The 19,723-nt window shown below is 41.6% G+C and overlaps 1 protein-coding gene across 1 annotated transcript; it reads right to left on the bottom strand.

Moving 5' to 3' along the window:
* Positions 1–163: 163 nt before the first annotated feature.
* On the bottom strand, positions 164–19,538 carry LOC116435801 (scaffold attachment factor B1-like). The gene is made up of 21 exons (XM_032092370.1): positions 19,214–19,538; positions 17,505–17,592; positions 16,492–16,556; positions 16,200–16,406; positions 14,082–14,144; positions 13,466–13,493; positions 12,065–12,566; positions 11,587–11,636; positions 8,515–8,615; positions 6,647–6,796; positions 6,475–6,551; positions 5,429–5,568; positions 5,020–5,111; positions 4,542–4,648; positions 3,447–3,740; positions 3,064–3,201; positions 2,528–2,570; positions 1,526–1,647; positions 958–1,070; positions 789–840; positions 164–527 (listed from the first exon to the last, which is right to left on the bottom strand). Exons 1-21 carry the CDS (start codon positions 19,400–19,402, stop codon positions 398–400), a joined length of 2,751 nt encoding a protein of 916 aa, XP_031948261.1. The 5' UTR covers positions 19,403–19,538; the 3' UTR covers positions 164–397.
* Between the last annotated feature and the right edge of the window lie 185 nt (positions 19,539–19,723).

Raw genomic sequence — 19,723 nt, 5'->3', positions numbered from 1 at the left:
TAACTTTGACAGCTCTGAGGTAAACCACAGTATTTCATTATTTCTGGGAGTGCGAAGGGACACCTGTAAGGCATTTTGACACTTCCATCTTTGACACAGATTTAAATGGTTTAACATACAGCTGAAGAAATCAGTTTGACAGGGACTGCTGAAACAAAGCAAGTAACTGTAAACTGGCATTTATTTATGGAAAATGGAATGCTTCATTAACAAACATTTTTAAATGGGATATGAACAACACCTTACAAAACAAATGAGTTCACATTGGATTGAGTGACATAATATGGCAGCAGCTTAAAAAAAATTACACTTACAGTAGCCCATAAGTTACAATTAATGGTAACCCTGGGTAACAGATCTGTTTCACTTGCCACCTTGCATGAAAAACCAAACACAATCAGTAGCGACGGTTGAAACGAGGATCGTTCGGTCTGTTTGCTCTTTCCTGGCCAGCAAATCCTTCTCCTTGCATTCCTCCTCCGTGCATGATCTGACTCTGATTGCCACCCTGCATGAAACTGCCACGCCTGGAAAGGGATTTAGACATTTTAATGTTCTCTCATGCTGGTACAGTCAGATTGCTAGAACGGGTGTTCTTTTTGCATGATTTTTCACTCTTCCATAAGATGCACTACATAAAAGCCATGGGGATTATTTTATTATTCCTTGACACTTAAGTAACAAATTAGATAACTGATACTCCCATAAAATGTTTCTCTGGCTAATTTAAATAGAAGAAATGCCCCTTAAAAGGAAGAAAACTACTTTGCTGCTTTTAAAGTTCTTACCCTGACATGCCTCCACGATGCATCACATGGCCCGGTCTGCCTCTACCGCCACCTAAAGAAGTTCAAATGCTCCCTTTATATCCACAGCAAGTTTTACTTCATCTCCAAGAATAATGTCTGTATTTTCTTCTTTACATGGCACAGCTAAGGAGCTGTGCAAGAACCATACCTTGCCATCGCTCATGATCCCGTCCTATCATCCCTCCATCCACGCTGCTCTGCCAGGAACGATCTTGGTGCCCTTCAAACTTTCGACTGTGATCTCCCCAGTCACGTCCATCCCTGTAAAAACATGAAGTTCCCATCTTCTCATATGAGCCAGAGCACAAGAAATAGTTTTTATATTTGAATCCAAGTCACAAACGTACTCAAATGCTTTACCAAGGCTCATGTGAATCTTGTATTTATAGTGCTGCTAAGTCAAATCTCAGAAGAATCTTTCTGCTCAAACCAAGATGACAACTAAATAAGATACCGAGGAAGAACCACTATTCTGAAAATAGCAAGCTTTCATAGGAATATTAGTTAAAATTAATGGAAAGCATGATGACTTTAAGATGTGGAGGTATTAAAAAAAAATCATTCCAAGTGCACGTTTTGATGCACACGGCATCGAAACATTTGCAGTCCATCCAACGCTGTGGTGAAAGCTGGAAAAAAAAGAACTGTACTTCCAAAAACTTTGACATATGGAAATACTCCTTAGGTGCACAAGAAGAGGTGCTTTTAGTACTCACCGTGACTGTGGGGGTATCCCTCTGCTCTCACTCATCCTTCTGTCAGAGCCGTAGCTGCCCCAGCTCTCCCGGGAGTCCCGCGAGTGCCGGTCGGGGCCTCCGTGGCGCTCGTCTGGGTAATGCTGGAAGGCACAGAGAGCTCTTACAGGGCTGCACACGCAGACCTGCTCACTGTTTAAACCTGCTCAGCTGTAATTCCTCCGTCTCAGAATCAGCTGGGAGGGAAGGGACCTCCTGACATCTCCTCAGGGTCAGCCAGGACAGGCTGTCCAGGAGAGTCTCCCAGTGGGTTTTGAGGATCTTCCCAGGTTCTCCAGGCAACCTGTTCTAGCATTGCCAGTTAAAGGGGATTTGAATTGTCTTCAGGTGGAATTGTGTTTCAGTTTGTGCTCACTGACTCTTGTCAGTGGGCACCACTGTGGCACCTGGCTGCACCTTATCCATATCCTCCCTCCCATCAGGAGCTAAAGCACATTGGTAAAATAAGCCCAGGACTTTGCATTTCCTGCTCTTGAACTTCATGACATTCCCCTCAGCCCAACTCTCCAGCCTACCCATGTCCCTCCAAACCTCATAGTAAAGGCCACTGAGGATTCTATGACTCCCTAAAATTAATCTCTCACTGCTTGAATGAGCCCTGAAGGTCCTTCCCCCAGCCCTCAAACACAAACATCTCGACAGTTCAGCTCTTACTTCCATGTAACCTCATAGAGTGAATATGTATTTTTGTACTTTTGCCTCTTCTATGCAATCTTTCGGAATACTCTCTTTTGACACAACTCACTTGCTTTGATTTCTATCAGAATAATTATATCTAACTTCTATAGTAAGTCTTTGAACTGAATTTCATCCTACTGAAGAAAACAAGACAATCTGATTACTCGAACATATTTTGGTGGATATAATGTAATTCTCAACTACTGAAATTTAATCTCACACACACTACAGAAAATCAGGTTATAAGATGTTAAGATATTTCTGTAGCTCTATAAAGCAACTCACTTGTCCATCCCGATCTCCCATAATTGTCCTGGAGCCATCTCTCCTAGAAACAGATGATTAGAATCAGACTGTGGTAGTAAAACACACAGCAGTCTGTAAAAATCCATCTATGTAAAACACAGATGAAAAATCCTGCACATCGTGTCACATCAACAAAAGGCATAAACAGCTGGAACATATGGAAACCACGACACATTTTGGATTCCTGGAAAATCCAGTTAGTCCTAAAGGTATAAACCAAAATATTCTTGTTAGAATTCTAGGTGCCTAAAATATTATTGAGAAGTTTTCCAGAATCCTATAAATATGTAGAATTGTAAAAATACTTTGCCCAAGCCTGCCAGAAGCTTTAACTCATGTCACAGTACAAATCTTTTCATGGTTTTGGAAGAGAAAGACCACAGCCACTAAACAGCACTTGAAAAATAAAATGCAAACCAAGCACACACCTACTTTAAGTAAAGGCAGCAAAATGTGACATTAAAAATGTATTTTTGTCTTTTGTTTTCAGGCACGAGTGGAGGTAAGACACCAACCTGTCTATTGAATGCTCCTGGTAACGCCCACGATCCCTGTGATCGAAGTCATGGAAGCGATCCTGGCGACTGAAATCTGAGTGGTACCTGTCATTCATGGCCATTCGTTTTGCCTCTGGCCAGTAGGGATCATCCCTCCTGAAAGACAGAACAGACTCATTTTAGCCCAGATAATGCCTTTTGATATTGGTCCTCCTTCCAAACCAAAAGAAGGGTAATTAAGTTCAAAAGGGCGTTGAAAAGCCTGAGCTATTAAATATGATCATCTCAATGCAACCAACAACTGCTGAGAGCACATGTACGGCTTTTTCCAGCCCAGGCTGATGAGACAGAACCCAGCAGTGATGTTTTCCAGTGGCATCACTTGGATTTGGTGGCTTTACCTGCCATCTATGTCATAAGGTCTCCTCATGGCAGAGCGCCGCTCCTGCTCGTAGCGCAGCTGCTCGTGCTGGCGCCGCAGCTCCTCCCTCTCGCGCTGGATCCGATCCTGCTCCCTCCTCCTCTCATGCTCGATGTGCATCCGTTCCCTTTCCAGCCTCTCCCTCTCCATCCGTTCCCGTTCCAGACGCTGCCGTTCGATTTCCAGTCTCTCCCGAGCAATCTCGAGCCTCTCCCTCTCTTCCCGTTCGCGGATGGTCTGGAGGTGCTGCTGCCTCTCCCGGCGCTCGCGTGTGCTGTTTCAACAGGCAAAAGTTACACGTGGAATGCTCCAAAGAATAAAGCAAGGTAAAATAAAAGGCAAAGTGTTAAAAATTAAAACCACAATGGCTGCAAACTTGCATGATCTCCTTGAAATTACACCTGGGAAGGGCATGGAGGGAAAGATATTCAGTGTACACATGAATTTATTTAGAAACTGATCAAATGACTCCCACAAAACCCACCCTGGGGGTGAATACTTCTATATGGTCAGGAGAATGTGAATCCAATTGCCCACATATACTTCCATATGGTCAGGAGAATCTGAATCCAATTGCCCACAGTTCATTTCTTATACTGAAACAAAATATCCGTGAAGAATATTTTATTTCTGTGAAGAGAGCTGGGATGGTATGGTGGATAATGACTCCACTAAAGCTCAGGAATTTAACTATGAGGGAGAAACTTTTTCCTCTCCAATAAAAATAACAAAAGCATTTTCCCCCTGTTCAATTCAACTACTGTCAGGTGAGAAATAAAGTTTTGTAATGTGCAGAAAACATGGAATTCAGGTCACAGTTCTAGCAAGGAATCTGAAGGGTGGCAATTATCACCTTTAAACATGAATCTATTAAACATATGAAACAAAGAAAAAGCCCCACCAAAAAGAATTAAATACCTAAATTAAGTTCAACAGATACCCATAAAAATAAACAAAGTTACAAGAGGGGAAAAAAAATTGAAGGCCTTTTTCTCTCTCAGTCTTATTTTAATAAAAATAAAAGATATATATATTTTAGGCAAAAAAACCCAAACAATGTCAGTGCTGCTCTTACCGGCGCTGCTCTGCCTCCCTCATTTTTCGCTGTGCTTTGATTTTGTCAAAGGGGACAATCCCTTGTCTCTCTCTGCTCTCTGATTTGCGGTCCTGGCTCTTAACACTCTGTATTTAAAAGAGAAACTTTAATTTATTAAACGACAACCATCACAAACAATACTCTTAAGCTCTGTTTCCATTTGTACAGTTCATATCTCCAAGGTTGGGCCCTGCTTTTTTCCAAAAGCTGTTCTTTTTCTAACGTTACAGACACCATATATTAAGACAGTAATACCTTGCCTCATTTGTTTGGCAGGATTTGAGTGCTGAATATGGTGTTGGCCAAATGAGAGGTATTTTACTAATTAAGATCTAAATCCCTGCTACAGAAACTCTAATTTGACAAACTGGCAAGAGAAGTGTGGGTTGCATGTAGTCTGGCAGGATTCAGGATTTGTTTCTAAGGAAGATGTTTTCCATGCAGAAGCATTACTTACTCTGTCTTTTGATGTAGTGGATGTTTTCACACTAATAACAGGTTCTCCTTTGGATTTATCCATGACTACTGTTCTCTCTGTTCCTTTACTTCCTAAATAAATCAGAAGTGGGAAAAACCAATCAAACTACATGATGTACACCACTCATTGCTACGCCAGAAGTTCTGTTCTCTAAAATGTGAGAATGGGCATTTAACTCTCTCTTCAAAACCAATTCTTTCACTCCACCTAACCCAGGTACTTCTTTTAAGGATTGCACAACGTCAAACATCTCCCCTTCCCCTTATACATTCTGAATTTCCAATCAGAAACAATCCTAGAACATTTCTTTGGAAAGAACTACCTACAATTAAATATTCCTATATCAACATATCTTTTACTCTATTAAAAAAAACAACAGTCAAATTACCTGATTTAACAGTTTTAGGTTGATCTGATGAACCAGACTTCTGCTCATCTTTATCTTTTTTTTCCTTTTCATCTTTGTCTTCTGTCTTTTTAGGATCATCTCTTTGGTCAGATTTCTCATCCCTTTTAGCACCGCCAGGTCTGTGGATAGATATTGATACAGATTAGACTAATACAGACTAAGAGAAAAGAAAATTCAAGGAAAATGCCAACAACACACCAACGAAGTAGAATTCTGATGTGTAACAACCATAATTAGATTTCCAAACTTTTCCTTCCACAACTTCCTGCTCCATAAAACAAGATATTCAGACCATCCCGTGCAGGTGTCAGAACTTGGCCAGGATTCAGGTATCTCAACTGGAAGCATGAGGACAAATTCACACCATTAAGCACACCATGTGCTTAATGTCCACAAAGTTCCTCACACAACGTGACAATGAACTGTTTTTGTCAGGCAACTTGGTGAAATAAAAGCAAGAAGTTCTCAGCAAGTTGCATTTAAGAGAAGTTATGCCCCGAGAAGATAATTAAGGCAAAGTGCTTAGTGTTTAATTCACTCTCTTAGTGCCTTAATCAGCTACTTTCAGTAATGCTAGAGAGGAAGAGCACAGTGCTCAGGAGGAACACAATCTGGGAACAGATCTTGGACAATTTTCTTTTAACTGTCTGGGACCTGGAGGAAACTCTATTCCAGTGAGAGACACAAGGTAAGGAGAAAGTGAAATTCTCAAATGGTCTTTCCTACAGACTTAAGACATGAAAGCTCCACAATTATTACTAAACCCCAAATAAGGCTAAATTTAAAGCGTGTGCTTGAAAATGCAACTTTCCAGTGCCTACTTTAAAGCATGCAGTAGAAACATTTTAAATTAGGCACTGAACATCAAGTGACGTTTATCTTGTAGTAAAAGCTGAAAAAATCCATGTACTCCTGTTTTTGAATGTTTGGCACAGAAATTCTTATTGTAACTTTAGTTTTTCCTGACATCAACACAGACTGAAGAACAGAAAACACCTTTGGTAGGAGAATTTTCAACACAGTACCTCTCACTGACTGTTTCTCTCTTTGCTTCACTCTCTTTTTTTTCACTTGTCTTCTTCCCAGCAGGTTCATTTTTTGCCTGAAATTTATTTTGCACATCATCAGCTGAGAATGTGGCCTCGATCATTTGCACAATCTGGTGGGAACTCGGTATCTTTGAGGACAAGTACTCACTTTTTCCACAGAAATGATCTTGCCATGCAGCTCTGTCTTGTGCAGGTGAGTGATGCACTTTGTGGCCTCCTCGGCCGTGGACATCGTGACAAAGCCGTAGCAGCGAGCGCCAGGACTGCGAGCGTTGGTCACCACCTTGGCACCCACAACCTTCCCAAAAAAACCAGGAATTACTCTCCCTGTGACAAATCCCTCACGTTTAACAGCAAGAACTACAAGCTCCTTTTCTGCTCTTTTTAATTCCTGGCCATTGCCACGCAGGAAACTTCTGGTTTTGAGAGATTAACAAATACAAAAGGAGCATTGCTTGGAGCTGACTATGTTTCTGTTACCAATGGAATGCTACAAAAGCTGAATCAAGAGGTGGGAGCCAAAGACTGAATTCTCTTCTGGAGAAAGACCACAAGCGAACAATATCAAAAAAAAAGGGCATCTAACTCTACATCAACAAAATCACTTTGCTCAAGTATAAAATAGTAAAAACCAATACAAATTTTTAAGGCAATTTCCACATACACGCTAATGCTCAACTGCTAAGTGCCAGCTTCCCTCCAAAAAATGTTTGCATGTCACTGCTGAGGCACATCAGCAATGTTATCTGCAATCTTCTTTACAAAACAGGAAGTTTCCCCAAAAACTAGAGCTTGAAAAAGGCACACAAATGGTGTTTATTTATGCTCAGATATTCAATGCAGCTCACTTTGTAATAGAGAAATCAATCATATTTCAGGTGTGATGTTTCAAAGTACAGCTGAATGAAGAACCTACTTCTGAGCATTTAATTTATTGCACACGTACATCTACTTCCAGGAAGCTCTGCCTCTGCTAATACCCTGAAGAAAATAACAATATTTTATTTAAATGACTAAATGGCACCATGACATCTATCTAGAACCAAATACTAAGTTGTTTGTTGTTTACTTTTTAATCACACTAAAAATTTAGTGGCACATCTCTATAATCAACATTTTTCGTTACCAGATGGAATTCTAAGCAAATCAATGGAAGTATTGTGTCACAAGGAGCATTAAAAAGGTTTTACCAGTCCCATGACTTTCAAACTCCAAGCTGTGCTACAATTAATCCATTTTTGTACCTATCTGTAAAGGCGTATTTAAGTTTCAGAGTATTTTCATCAGTAAAACATTCAATGGCAGGTTGTCAGCACATACCATTTACTTTTACTACAATCAGCTGACAGTAATCTGTAAATAGGCCTCAGAGGTCTGACAAAAATCCTTACTGGTGGCTCTGCTATCAGCTTTTTACTGAGCTCTTTCCATTTTCCAGCTGACAGGGAGATTTGACATTTTGTCTTTCCTTAACAGCAACTGCAGGACCTCTCCTGCCAGCAAAACCAAACAACACCTCCCCATATCCCAAACTACCCAAACAAGTGTTTTTTAAAGGAACAGCCAACTCTTGACAAAAATGAAACTTTAGGTACTAAGGCAATTCCTAAGATATTCCCCAGCAATTTTGTCTCAACATTTACTGCATATTTTACTTAGTCCTAAAGAAGTCTTTAATAAACATTAAATTCACAGCTGACTGTGAATTTTCAGCAGGTGAAGATACCATACTGCAGCACAGGAGACAGAAAAATGTGTAAAGTTATTGACTATTTCAAATAAAGGATCACAAAGGGAATTTTGTATTTGTTTGGAAGTGAGCAACAGAATAAAAAAACCCCAGTCATTCAGTGTTATTTTTTCCTTGATATTCCACAATATTCTTGATAATTGGATTCCTTCGTTGGTACTTCAGTGATGGGAGCTTAAAAAGTCTTATTAACACAGTTTCTAGCCAAAAACCCCAAACAAAACAAACACTGGAACAAAAAGAAACCAACAAAAATAACCCCTTACCTTTCCATATTTGCTAAACAGATTCTTCAGATCTGTAGCTCTGGTGGTGGAAGCCAATCCACTCACCCAAAAGTTTCTACCAGAACTGCCAGCACTGCGACCTAGTTGGGAAAACAAACAGACAAAACCAAAACATACCCCAAATCCTAATTATGTGAATTAATTACTTGAATTATTATGCGAATTAAAATGGAGCAGGATCACAGATTTTTAACTTTTTAAAATCACAGAGCAAGTGAAATGCATTGTGTGACACTCTCCTCCCATGATTTGCTTTGCTGAAGGTAAGGAGCATTACAAGTTCAAAAATTTGGGTGGAACTACGAGTTTTGATACAGAAATATTTCATATCATTCTTCAAGAAAGCAACTGGACAAGGGCATCTCTGAATTAAGTGAGGCTCTTGAAAGCATGTCAGAATAGATCCCAGTAACTTACAGGAAAGGAGAGCAGCCCTGTAAGAGTTGTGGGGAACTGTGTCTGCACCCCAGGTGTGCTCATGTCTTGCCTCCTTATCTCAACTCCAAGGGAATGCTGATGGGATGCAGAATTCCTCCCAAGGAAAGCCATTCACCATCAAGAAACCAAGGAAATGTCTCTGTTTCTGCCCACAAAGATCCACAGTTGGGATACAGAGTCTGACTTCAGTTGCAGGCGTTAGGAAAGACCTGGCCTGCTTTAGCTATGCAAGAACTACAGAACACCTGGCCAATTTTCCATCTCAGCTACAAAGGTAATTTAATAAATGCTAATGAACTTGCCAAGTCTGAACACCCAACATCAGGTGACTAAAGACTGACCTGAACTCCAAGGTTTAGTGTTTGCATGAAGCATTTACACAAGGATACTGTTTCCAGTCTCCTTTGAAATGTCTTTACTGTCCTTCTGTCAGTCTGGGCAGTTTCAAGGCCTCAATGAATGGGTTTCACTCCAGCTCCCTGTTTTCCATACTTCTGTTTCGGTGGTTTTTTGGTGATATATGGAATTTTACAGAACCTCTTTCATCGAGGGAAGGAATTTTTCCCAGAACCTTTCCAAAATGCTATTTGGGTGTCTTTCCATCTTCTACTTCCTGATAATTTCAGTCATTGGCACGAGTAACTGAGAACACAGATATCAATATTTACACAAGTTTCCTAGGAAAGGATGCAGTAATTTGTATCAATCTCTTACAAAAACACCCAAAGCAAAGAGAGGTTTTTTGTGTAAAGGTGAGTATACACCTGCCACCATCTATCTCAAAAGTGCACGGACAAAGGTATGTCATGCACACAAATACATGGGGGATGCATTGTCTTGGTGTTTTAAAAAGCTGAGCCAAAGGCTTTGATGCTTTTACTCCACACATTTCTACAATTTAGAAATTACTACCTGCAGTTACTCTGGCAACAGAATCCTGGAGAAAGAAGAAAGTGCCCATTTTTCTATTTTCTGCTATTTTACCAATGAGTTTCTTAAGATTTTTAAGACTATGTTAATGTCCTTTTTGATTAAGGATTGCTCAGTCTTAACATCTCCAGGTTCTTCCCTCCCATAAGACTTTAAAAAGTGCTCCTGCAATGGTACTGCACTTTTGAGACAAAGAAATACTGGGACTTGAAAATATTTAACTTAGAAACAAGAACAGTGCAGATGTTGGGAGCCAACCACCAACATTGGAGACATCTTTCAGATGAGCATCCATTGACTGCCAAATCCACCAGGGTGAGCTCATGAATTTCTTTTTCTGCACTCTTGTTGACACAGTTTTCAGAACGAATGCACGGAACATAGAAAATTCTTCATCCCAAATAAAATCCTTTCATACAGGTGGGCACATAGCAATGTATGAGTCAGAACTGACTTGTATATAGTTTTTTAGCTTCCTACTGGCTCAGTCACTTTGCTCTGCATGCAGAGAATGTTACAGAGCCAAGCAGCTCCTTCTCACCACTGCTGCTCACTAAGCCAGAAAAGGAATAAAACAAATGCTATGGACCACAGCATGTCCTTTGGAGAGTGGGATGCAGGAGCAAGGTGGTTATCAGACACCCAAGCTCCTGAAGGCTGCTTTGAAAGCAAACCCAGCTAAGAGTTTTCTCAGTCTCACAAAAACAACACACTCGAGTCCTTAGGTAAATGACAGCATGCACAGAACATTCCCTGAGATATTCTGAAGTAAGAGAACACAAGATTACAGACTGAACCCAAATTGACTCTAACAAGGCTGAAAGGGAGGTCCAGCAGCTTGTGCAAACAGGTATAACCCAGGACCTCTGAAAAAGCAGCTGACAGGGAGGTGAGTCTGGGTTGCAAACCCCAATTAAAACCAAACCAATTCCTCCTGTCCAGTTGGCAGGCAGACCTCATAATGAGTTTCTTGCTTTTTATAGGAATTGCTGGTGTTTCCACACTTAAAAGTGCTGAACTACCTGCCAGCAGCATGTAAGAAGAATGTTAACAGTCAGATCTAAATTTTCAGCCCTGGGCAGGCAGAAGAGAACAGAGAGGTGGGGTGAGCTGCAAAGACTCAGCTGCCTGGTGTATTAAAAGCAAGAAGGCATCTGACACTGATAGAAATATTTTCTTCTTGCTTATGATGCATACTTGCACCATGAATAGGATCTGCAGGACAAAGATTTAATAAAATCAATGTAATTTGAAGACAACATTAAACTGTAAGATTTGTGGCATGTAAATATGTGAACTCTAGATCCTAAATCACTTCAGCAAAACAGAAGATGGGAAGGAGAATTCTAAGTGTATAGTAGAGCAAACACGATTGCAAAAGGTTCCTGACTCACTAACAGCTGTTAGTGAGCATCTCCAGTGCCAAAAAAGACGTATTTACCATGTATTAACATCTACCTTTAAAAATCAAGATACAAACAAAACAGTGCAATGCACATGTTCTGAAAAAATGCATATAAGGAAAATACTTATTTTAACGTGAATAAAGAAAATCCAGACAGAAGTGAGTTTATGCTATTTAACAACTGCTTGGAGTGCAATCAATTTCTGCTGAAATAACCCACCCAAAACAAACAGCTATCCAAGCAATCATTGAAGTTTTATATTTGAAAACAAACATACCTTTCTCATCTTTTGAGATTATCTTTGTATCTCTGTCCTCCTCAACAGGGCTAAAGAAAAAACACCACATTATTCAAGTCAGAAAGAAAAGTGACTAAATATAAATTATGAAAAAAGCTAAAATTAAATACCTACCAGAAAATATGTTGCAAACGAAAACACACCTTTGTATACTTGATTTAAGAAATCTGACAAGAAATAACGAAGTCAGATTCTTAAACAGACTTACATTAAGAAGATGATTACAAATAAGAGTAATTTGGGAAAACAACCTTTGAAGGTTGATGAAGGAAAGAAATCAAACCCATTGCGTTTAAAAAAATAAAAATATCTGCACATGGAGAAATAAAAGAGACCTTTAGGAATAGGCTACAATTTCATCAGTCTCGGAGGCCAATTGAAGGAAACAGCTTATTCGCATCACTTAAGGACCAATGATAAAAGATAGCATCTGGTCTATAACGGAGAAAAAACAAACCTCTTTTTCTGATCACCGCCCTCACTGGCTGAGGACTCTTTAGTGGCAGGGGAAGATTCCTCTGAATTAGCTTTGTCTTCTGTTCTCTTGCCATCTTCTTTGCTATCTCTGGCTTCGGCACCTGCGCCTTTCTCCGCTGTCTCCCCACTAGAGGCTTCCAGGCCTTGGGAGCGTTTGCTACTCTGATCGCTTAGGGTCTCTACCACTACACCTTCAGAGTCCGGGGCCTCTTCCTCGGGGCTCTGTTCACTTGTCTCCCCTTTTGCTACCACTAAACGCTTTGCTTCCTTCCTTGCCAAAGCTTGGGCCGATTTGCTGTCCAAAGCTAAAGCATCTTCCTCCAACTGAGCGGCAGCGAGAGCGTCCTCTTCCTCAGCCAGCCTCTTGCCTGGCCCCGCGTTACTGGCTTCCTGCGCACGCGGCCGCTCCGCTTCGGGAGGTTCTTCGTTAAGTAGCTCAGATTTACAAGTTTCCCCCAAAATGTCGAGTATTTTCTCATTTTCTACGGATTTAACAGGAATAGAATGGCACAAGATTTAATCACCAGGGAAATACAGCAATCACAAATGTGGAACTGGCATGGCTGCCACACTAACACCAAGAGAACTGCTAAGCTACACAGAGATTGGAAAACCCTAGTGTACACAGTGTTACAGCTACCACGCTAACTGCTCTCTCACACACTGCCAAATCAGCCCTAGCACCTCAACAGGGAAGAAAAATGCCCCCACAGATTTAACAAAAAACTTCGGGCTCAGCCTTCATATTCTTCAGCAAATCGTTCAGCTCTGTTTCTTCTCTAGTTAGCTTCCAGAGTCCGAGATGCTTAACTGAACGTATCAAGGCACTGAGAGTTCAATTTTTAAATTTCTGTGAAATTCTTTTAGCAGAGACAGTCCAACATGAGAACTGGGCATCTTCTGATGGTGCATGAGTGTGTTTGCAGTCCAGAAAGGGAATAGTATCTGTATGAAATTTCCATGAAGAAACTCTCTTCTTTCTTCTGTATCCAGTAACTAATCTTTACACTTTAATGCCCTACAATATCTTTTTACTGCTTTCACTGCTCTCTACTTAGTAACAGAGTTAAGGTGTGTGCAATATCACAAGATCTGTTTACAAGTAGAATATTTAGCTTTTAAAACTGTGATTAAACTTCTCTAAATCCATTTATGTAGTTTAACAGGTTTTTAAACCATTTCATTTCACTGGAAGTATTTCAAGCATCACTTCACAGATCTGGGGATATGATTGGGTTTCCAATCTCTATGACCCTGCATGATCTGGATTGTCCATTATAAAAATAATGCAAATTATGTTTGTTTGCTTGGGTTTTTTAATAGTTAATGGTTTAAAAAGTATTAGTTGAAAAGACAGGAATATGTTTTTCTTTAACAGTACCTGGCTCCAAGTGTAGCTTCTCCATTTTCTGTTTGGGAAAAAAAGACCACAGAATAAGGACTTTATAGAATGTATCATCTAACACAGAAAAATAGCACCTGCCCAATCCCAAAATTGAAACTACACAAATTCATCTACTACATTTAGCACTTTTTTTCACTGTCCACTGGAAATAAGTATTTTATATAGGTGACTTTTCTGGCCCATTAAAGCCAAGTCAAAATATCAGCCACAACTACATTCTCTCAAATAACTCCGAATTTTAAAGAGACCAATAAAGTATCTTTGTGTACCACCACACCAATTACAGAGTAAAAAACAAATCCAGCTACTACTTTATATAATCAGTGGGAGAGAGAAGAAATCAACAAGTCCCTTTTTATCTGCCATGAAAATGAAGGAAGTCTTGAGAGCTGACTGAAAAGTAGGGAGAAAACCACACGGCACCGTCATTTCACAGACCGTGCTGAGCAAGGTTACCAATGTCTTGGATTCTGTTACAATTTCATATTATAGTCACATTTTCTTTCTTGTAGTATGAGAACTGAGTAAATATTAATAATATGACATATTGATTAACATGAGAATCTGAAATACAGCTACATTTTCAGTTTACCTTCATTTCAATTAAATCAGAAGAGGAGGCTTCTAAATTGTTTTCAATTTCATCATAATCTTCCTAAAAGAGTAAAAAAGGAATGAAAGCATTTCTTACCAAAAGCAGCTTAAGGAGAATACACCTGTATTTAATTTTCCCTTTCAAGAAAACATGAAATATTTTCAAGTGCTTGACAGATCTCAATTACTACTTCAGAGTGTGACCCAAAAATGAACAACATGTAAACATACCTCATATTTAAACATCTTTCTCCAATTACTTTTCATTTTAATTTTAACAGGGCATTGTCTATTTGTAAGTTATTCTTAGTCTTATTTCACATTTCTGTGGTTACTGAACATGTTTTTTCATTTTCCCACTTTTTAACTTTAGTTCCTAAATGAAAAAAACACGTTAGAAATGAAGCTGACTCAGCTTTACACTTCTCCAAAGCAAAAACATATCCCAAAAATCTTACTTCCTTAAAGAGCTGAGGGTAAGATGCAACCAAAATTCATTGGTTACATGAGATTAATTTACAGAACAGCACAAAATTGCCTTTCAGGTGAAGTGGATGCTGTTGCAATGACTCTGTGTTCAGTCCCATGAAAGGGGAGATTTTCTCCCAAGCCTTTGTGTTTGAATGCTCTGTTGGAGTGCAGACACCACAGCCAGGCTCTGTTGAAATCCCTGCAAGAGGGGGGAACTCAGAGGTACCTTGTAGCTGGTAAGCCACAGGGTAGCTGTCAACCAAAGGAAAACAAAGAAGATTTCTTGTTGTTGAGCCAGGGAAACGCACAGCTCTGTGCCAAGGGTTACCTCAGATGTAATACTGATGTCACCCACCTCCAAGGTATGACCACCCCCCAGTGAACAGGACGTACAACTAGAGTCACTCAAGCTCCACCTAAATGTAAAAACAGTACAAAAGTAAGCTAAAAGTGTGGAGAAGTTAGGGGAGGCTCCACTGTAACAGTCTGAACCTGTCTTCTCCCCTTTAGGGATGTCTGTTGAGTAAGCATACTCTTAAGCATGATGAACTCCAGCCAGCTTTTGTTAGGAATTAAAGCTGGTTAGTATAGTGGGGGAGTTTTTTTTCAGACAGATACTACCACCAGCAATCCTTAAGCCTTAAGCTGTCACAATTTTCCATGACATTAATGATGTTATTCCATAAAAGGTTGGGTGCGAGCCCTTCAAAGGCACCAACAGCTGCCTGCAGTAACACACTCAGCTGAGGAGACCTGGGGCAGGGGGCTCTGTTACGCTCTGATTGTGTGTGATCTCTCTGATCCAGGGGTCTGCCCAGTGAAGGGTCCACAGAACAGGATGCTGACACTTTTTGAGCCCAAGGGTCTTGGCTTTCCCATGGCACTGACAGACCAGTCAAACAAAAAGGCTTTGAGAAAATCTCCCTTTTCAGTTAAAAGAAGGTAAACGATAAAAAGTTGAAGCAGATATGCAGAAGGCAAAGAAGAATATGTTCTGTTTTGTGAGTGAACAGCCTAAAAGAAATAAAAAACCCAAACCCACAAGGATCCAAGAAGGATAATATTTGGGGAGTGAATATGACATATGGATAACCCTGTGCTGTCTGCAAAAGACATTGCAAGCTGCTCTCAAAACCAAGCCAAAAGCCTGGCAATGTCAGAACAGGGCAACACAGGAAGTTCTTCTTTTATTAATCTCCATAAGAAAACAGAACAACACAACTTCCTTAAACCAGAGCATTTTGTCTGAAAAAAAGATATCCAAATTACCTAAGTTGAAAATGTATTTTTCTCTCTCCCCATAAACACCTACACGGCTGGGTGTATGCATATATACACTTTGACATATAGAACACATAAACAGGAAGAGGGAATACAGACACTAACACAGCATTTTCAATTCCAGACTCCTTTCACAGCAAGCAGAGGTGATACTGAAAGGTAGGGAAGATGGCAACTCATCTACTGAGAACATTTCAAACCTCAAGAATATTTACCACTTAAAACACTAGGACATGAGAGCTGTGAATGGGAAATAGAATCCAGATCACATTCAGATCCGATATTCTACTGGATTGAAATACCTTATGTACCCATATCCCTATTAAATATCTTCTGAAAATTACAGAGACCTCTACTCACTCACCTCATTTTCTGTTAGCTGATCAGGAAGTTCCTTCATTTCTGCTTCGACATTATCTTTATTATCAGACAGAGAATCAAGAATATTGTCAGGACTATAATCTTCTCCGCAGTCTACAGCACTGCTGTTATCTATTTCAGCTTCATCTAAAACACTAATATCCATCATGTCAATATCCTGCAAGGTATCCAGATTTGCTTCAATATCCTCCTACAGAGAGAAAGAGGGTAAATGTGTAGTTATTGCAGGTTACCTGATGCACTTTCTTAGTAACTGCAATCATGATTTCACTTACTTGCCCATCTCTGGAGTTTTCTTCTAGACCATTGTCTTCCACACCTTCTTCTTCTGGTTTCCTTCCTACAAACAATATCACCGCAGTGAGATGCAGCACTACATTTTGTAACATGTTTAAGCTTTGGTGAATTATCTCTTGAACACTCAGTTTGTTTCAGCAAGTAATCATTACGAGGCGGATTCAGAAGTCTGGGTCAGTATGGATATAACTGAGGTCACCTTGCCACTCCATAAAAGCAAGAAGCAGGAGCATGAACTACAAGTAGCACAGTATTTTTCTAAAGCTACAGTCTCATTCCACAACACTTCAAAACCTAAAAAGACACAACACCCTCTGGGTAATCCATTTAAAAGTAACACCTTAAGATTGTTACAAAAACACCTCCCTTAATTAAATGTATTCAGAATGAGTATTTACTTTCAAGATCTTGGACACGAATCACATTTATGCACATCTGTCACTCCCAAACTCCTACTGCTATTCAAAGACAACAGCTCTTTCTCTATTTTTAGCCAGTCTGACTTAGAAGAAGCAGCTTAATAATCTGTTTCTTTTCAGAAAATATTCTTTAAGAACTGGCCATGAGCAATTCAAATAAGCCACAAGTAACATGGCACGCAGAATATTTAATATTTTGAAGCAACATATGGTTAAATATAGCTACAGTTTAAATATAGTTTAAATATAATTATAGGGGCTTTCCATGGAGCTTATGCTGCAGCTGCTTGCTCTGTACCTGACACAATTCTACACGTGGTAACAAATACAGAAACATCTGCAATTTGTGGTTTCATCTTCACTTTTCAAGACTTGCTAATAAAATACAGTCAGGTGTCATATTATCACTTAAAATTGTTATTGCTCATTAATGCAAGAGAGTTTTACCATTTTCCATAAGGTAAAAAGCAATTTTAAAAAAAATTAAACTAATGTAACAGGAGAAATCAAGTCTGCATGCCAAATTCTAGCTACGTGCAAACAGTGGAACTGCAAGTGTCCAGACACCATACCTTTGCTAGTTCTTTTTGGCATTCTTTTTGTGGTCAGCTCTGAGGCCACGGGAATTTCGTCAGGATCTCCTCCTTCCTCCTCAATGGCCTGTTGGAGACAGCAGGATGATATCCACTGTATTATTTGCTTGTGTGCATTTGTAGTGGATTGGGATGGGCAGTTAATTCTCTCCACAGCAGCTGATAGGGGGCTGTGGTTTGAGTTTTGTGCTGAGAACAGTGCTGATAACACAGGGATGTTTTAGATACTGCTGAGCAGAGCTTACACAGAGCCAAGGGCTCTTCTGCTCCCCTGCCCCAGCAAGCAGGATAGGGGCCACAAGGAATTGGGAAGGGACACAGCGAGACAACTGCCCAAAGGGTCTTGTGCTCAGTAATAAAACTGGTGGAAGCTGGTGGGGCTGCCATTACTTGGGGGCTGGCTCAGCATCAGTTGAGCTGGTTGACACTATGGAATTATTTTCTTTCATGTCACTTGTTTGTCTTACGTGCTTTATTAATTTCTTTCATCCGTGTCTTTTTTTTTGACCCTTACATTTCTTAAGATTATAAAACTATCTTTGTCACAATCCCACAAGTTTACTATCCCTTTCACCCTTCCACTTCTAGCCCTCATCCTGAGTGAGTGGCCATGTGGTGCTTGGCTGCCTGCTAGGATTTAACCACAACTGCATTTTTAAGGATTTATGACATGGAAACATTGGCGTCTCTCCCCAGTTCAGGTGATACAGCCAGGCAGCTGTATCACCTGTCAGAAATACTAAATAATAAGGTGCAACACACACACAATCCCCACAGCCAAATCAAGCTACTACTCTGCAAATAAGCACATTAATGGTATAACACTGGGAGAGACTCTTACAGGAGCTCAGGTGCATGAGTTTTTTCTCAATGTGCAGGCCTGTTAGAACCCATAAAAGGGCCAAGGCTGACCGTGGCGTTCTGGCCTCATGGAAGTCTGTGAGAACACATTCCAGAGAGGTCGGAGAGATGGAGTCGGGTGAAGTGTAGTGGTGCCAAGCAATAGGGCAGAAACTGATGCACAGAAAGTTGCACCTGAATAGGAGGATAATATTCTTTACTGTGCGAGTGACCGCGCACTGGAACAGATTGCCCAGGGAGCGTGTGAAGTCTCTCTCACTGGACATACTCAAGAACTGTCTGGCGAAATCCTGTACCATGGGCTCTAGGACAAAACCCTACCGGAGCAGATCACCCACTGTGATCCCTTCCAACTTCACCCATTCTGTGAACGGTATAGAGAGAAAGGACGAGGAGAGATGTGAGAAAGGTGCATATGCGTGTATGTCGGGGGAACGGGAGAGTAAATCGGGGAAGGACGCGCGGACGTCGGGGTCAGACAACAACGGAAAGGTCGGGGCCATATCAAATTTCACCCAGCGCAATCTGAGCCGCGCTCCAGAGCGGCGACGGAGCGCGGGCGGCGCAATGGGCGCCCACACCACAGAGCGGCGTAATGAAGCCCTGCAAAGGCAATGGCTCTGCAGCGGCCGGAGCAAAGGGGACACGCTGGAGCCCAACAACACCCCGCGGGGGCCCGGCAGCAGCACCGGAGCCCCGCTCCCCTCAGGGCCGCCCCGCTCCAGGCCCGGCCCCGAGCGCGCACGCGCCGAGAGCGCCACAGACAAAGGACCCGGATGGCCTCACGCCACTGCCCCCTCGCCTCCCCCCGCCGCGCTCTGCCTCACCTTCCTCAGCCGCTCCATGAGGACGCTCTTGTTCCCGCCGCTGTCCAAGTTACGCCGCTTGAGCTCGGCCCGCAGGTCGATGACTCGTAGCTCGCTCAGCCGCCGAGTTTCAGGTTCCGAACCAAAAGTTGCGGCCCCGCCAAGGGATGTGAAATCCCCCAGTCCGGCCGCTGATTGACTCTCCGCCATCAAGGCCCCTTCAGTATTTCGCCTCGAGCCCAAATGCGCAGGAGAACACGGCACAACCCAACAGCGAACCTTGCGATCACGGCACAAAATGGTGGGGAGCGAGACGCGCCGAGGGGAGGGGGAACAAAGCGCGCTGTGCGCAGGCGCGGGCGGGAGGCAGCGGGCGGGGCCTGGCGGGAGAATCGCTGCGCGCAGGCGCAAGCGGCGTCGCTCGCGTCCAAGGACGGCTCGCGAGCTCTTGCGCATGCGCCGAGGGGCCCGGGGGCAGGCTGGCCGCGTGACGCCACCGCCGCTCCGGAGTTGGCGGCGCCGCGGCGCGCG

This window comes from Corvus moneduloides, chromosome 28 (genome assembly GCF_009650955.1).
Source record: "Corvus moneduloides isolate bCorMon1 chromosome 28, bCorMon1.pri, whole genome shotgun sequence".
NCBI classification, from domain to species: domain Eukaryota; kingdom Metazoa; phylum Chordata; class Aves; order Passeriformes; family Corvidae; genus Corvus; species Corvus moneduloides.
The sequence above is the reverse complement of the archived record's forward strand: the minus strand, read 5'-3'. Positions and strand labels throughout refer to the sequence as shown.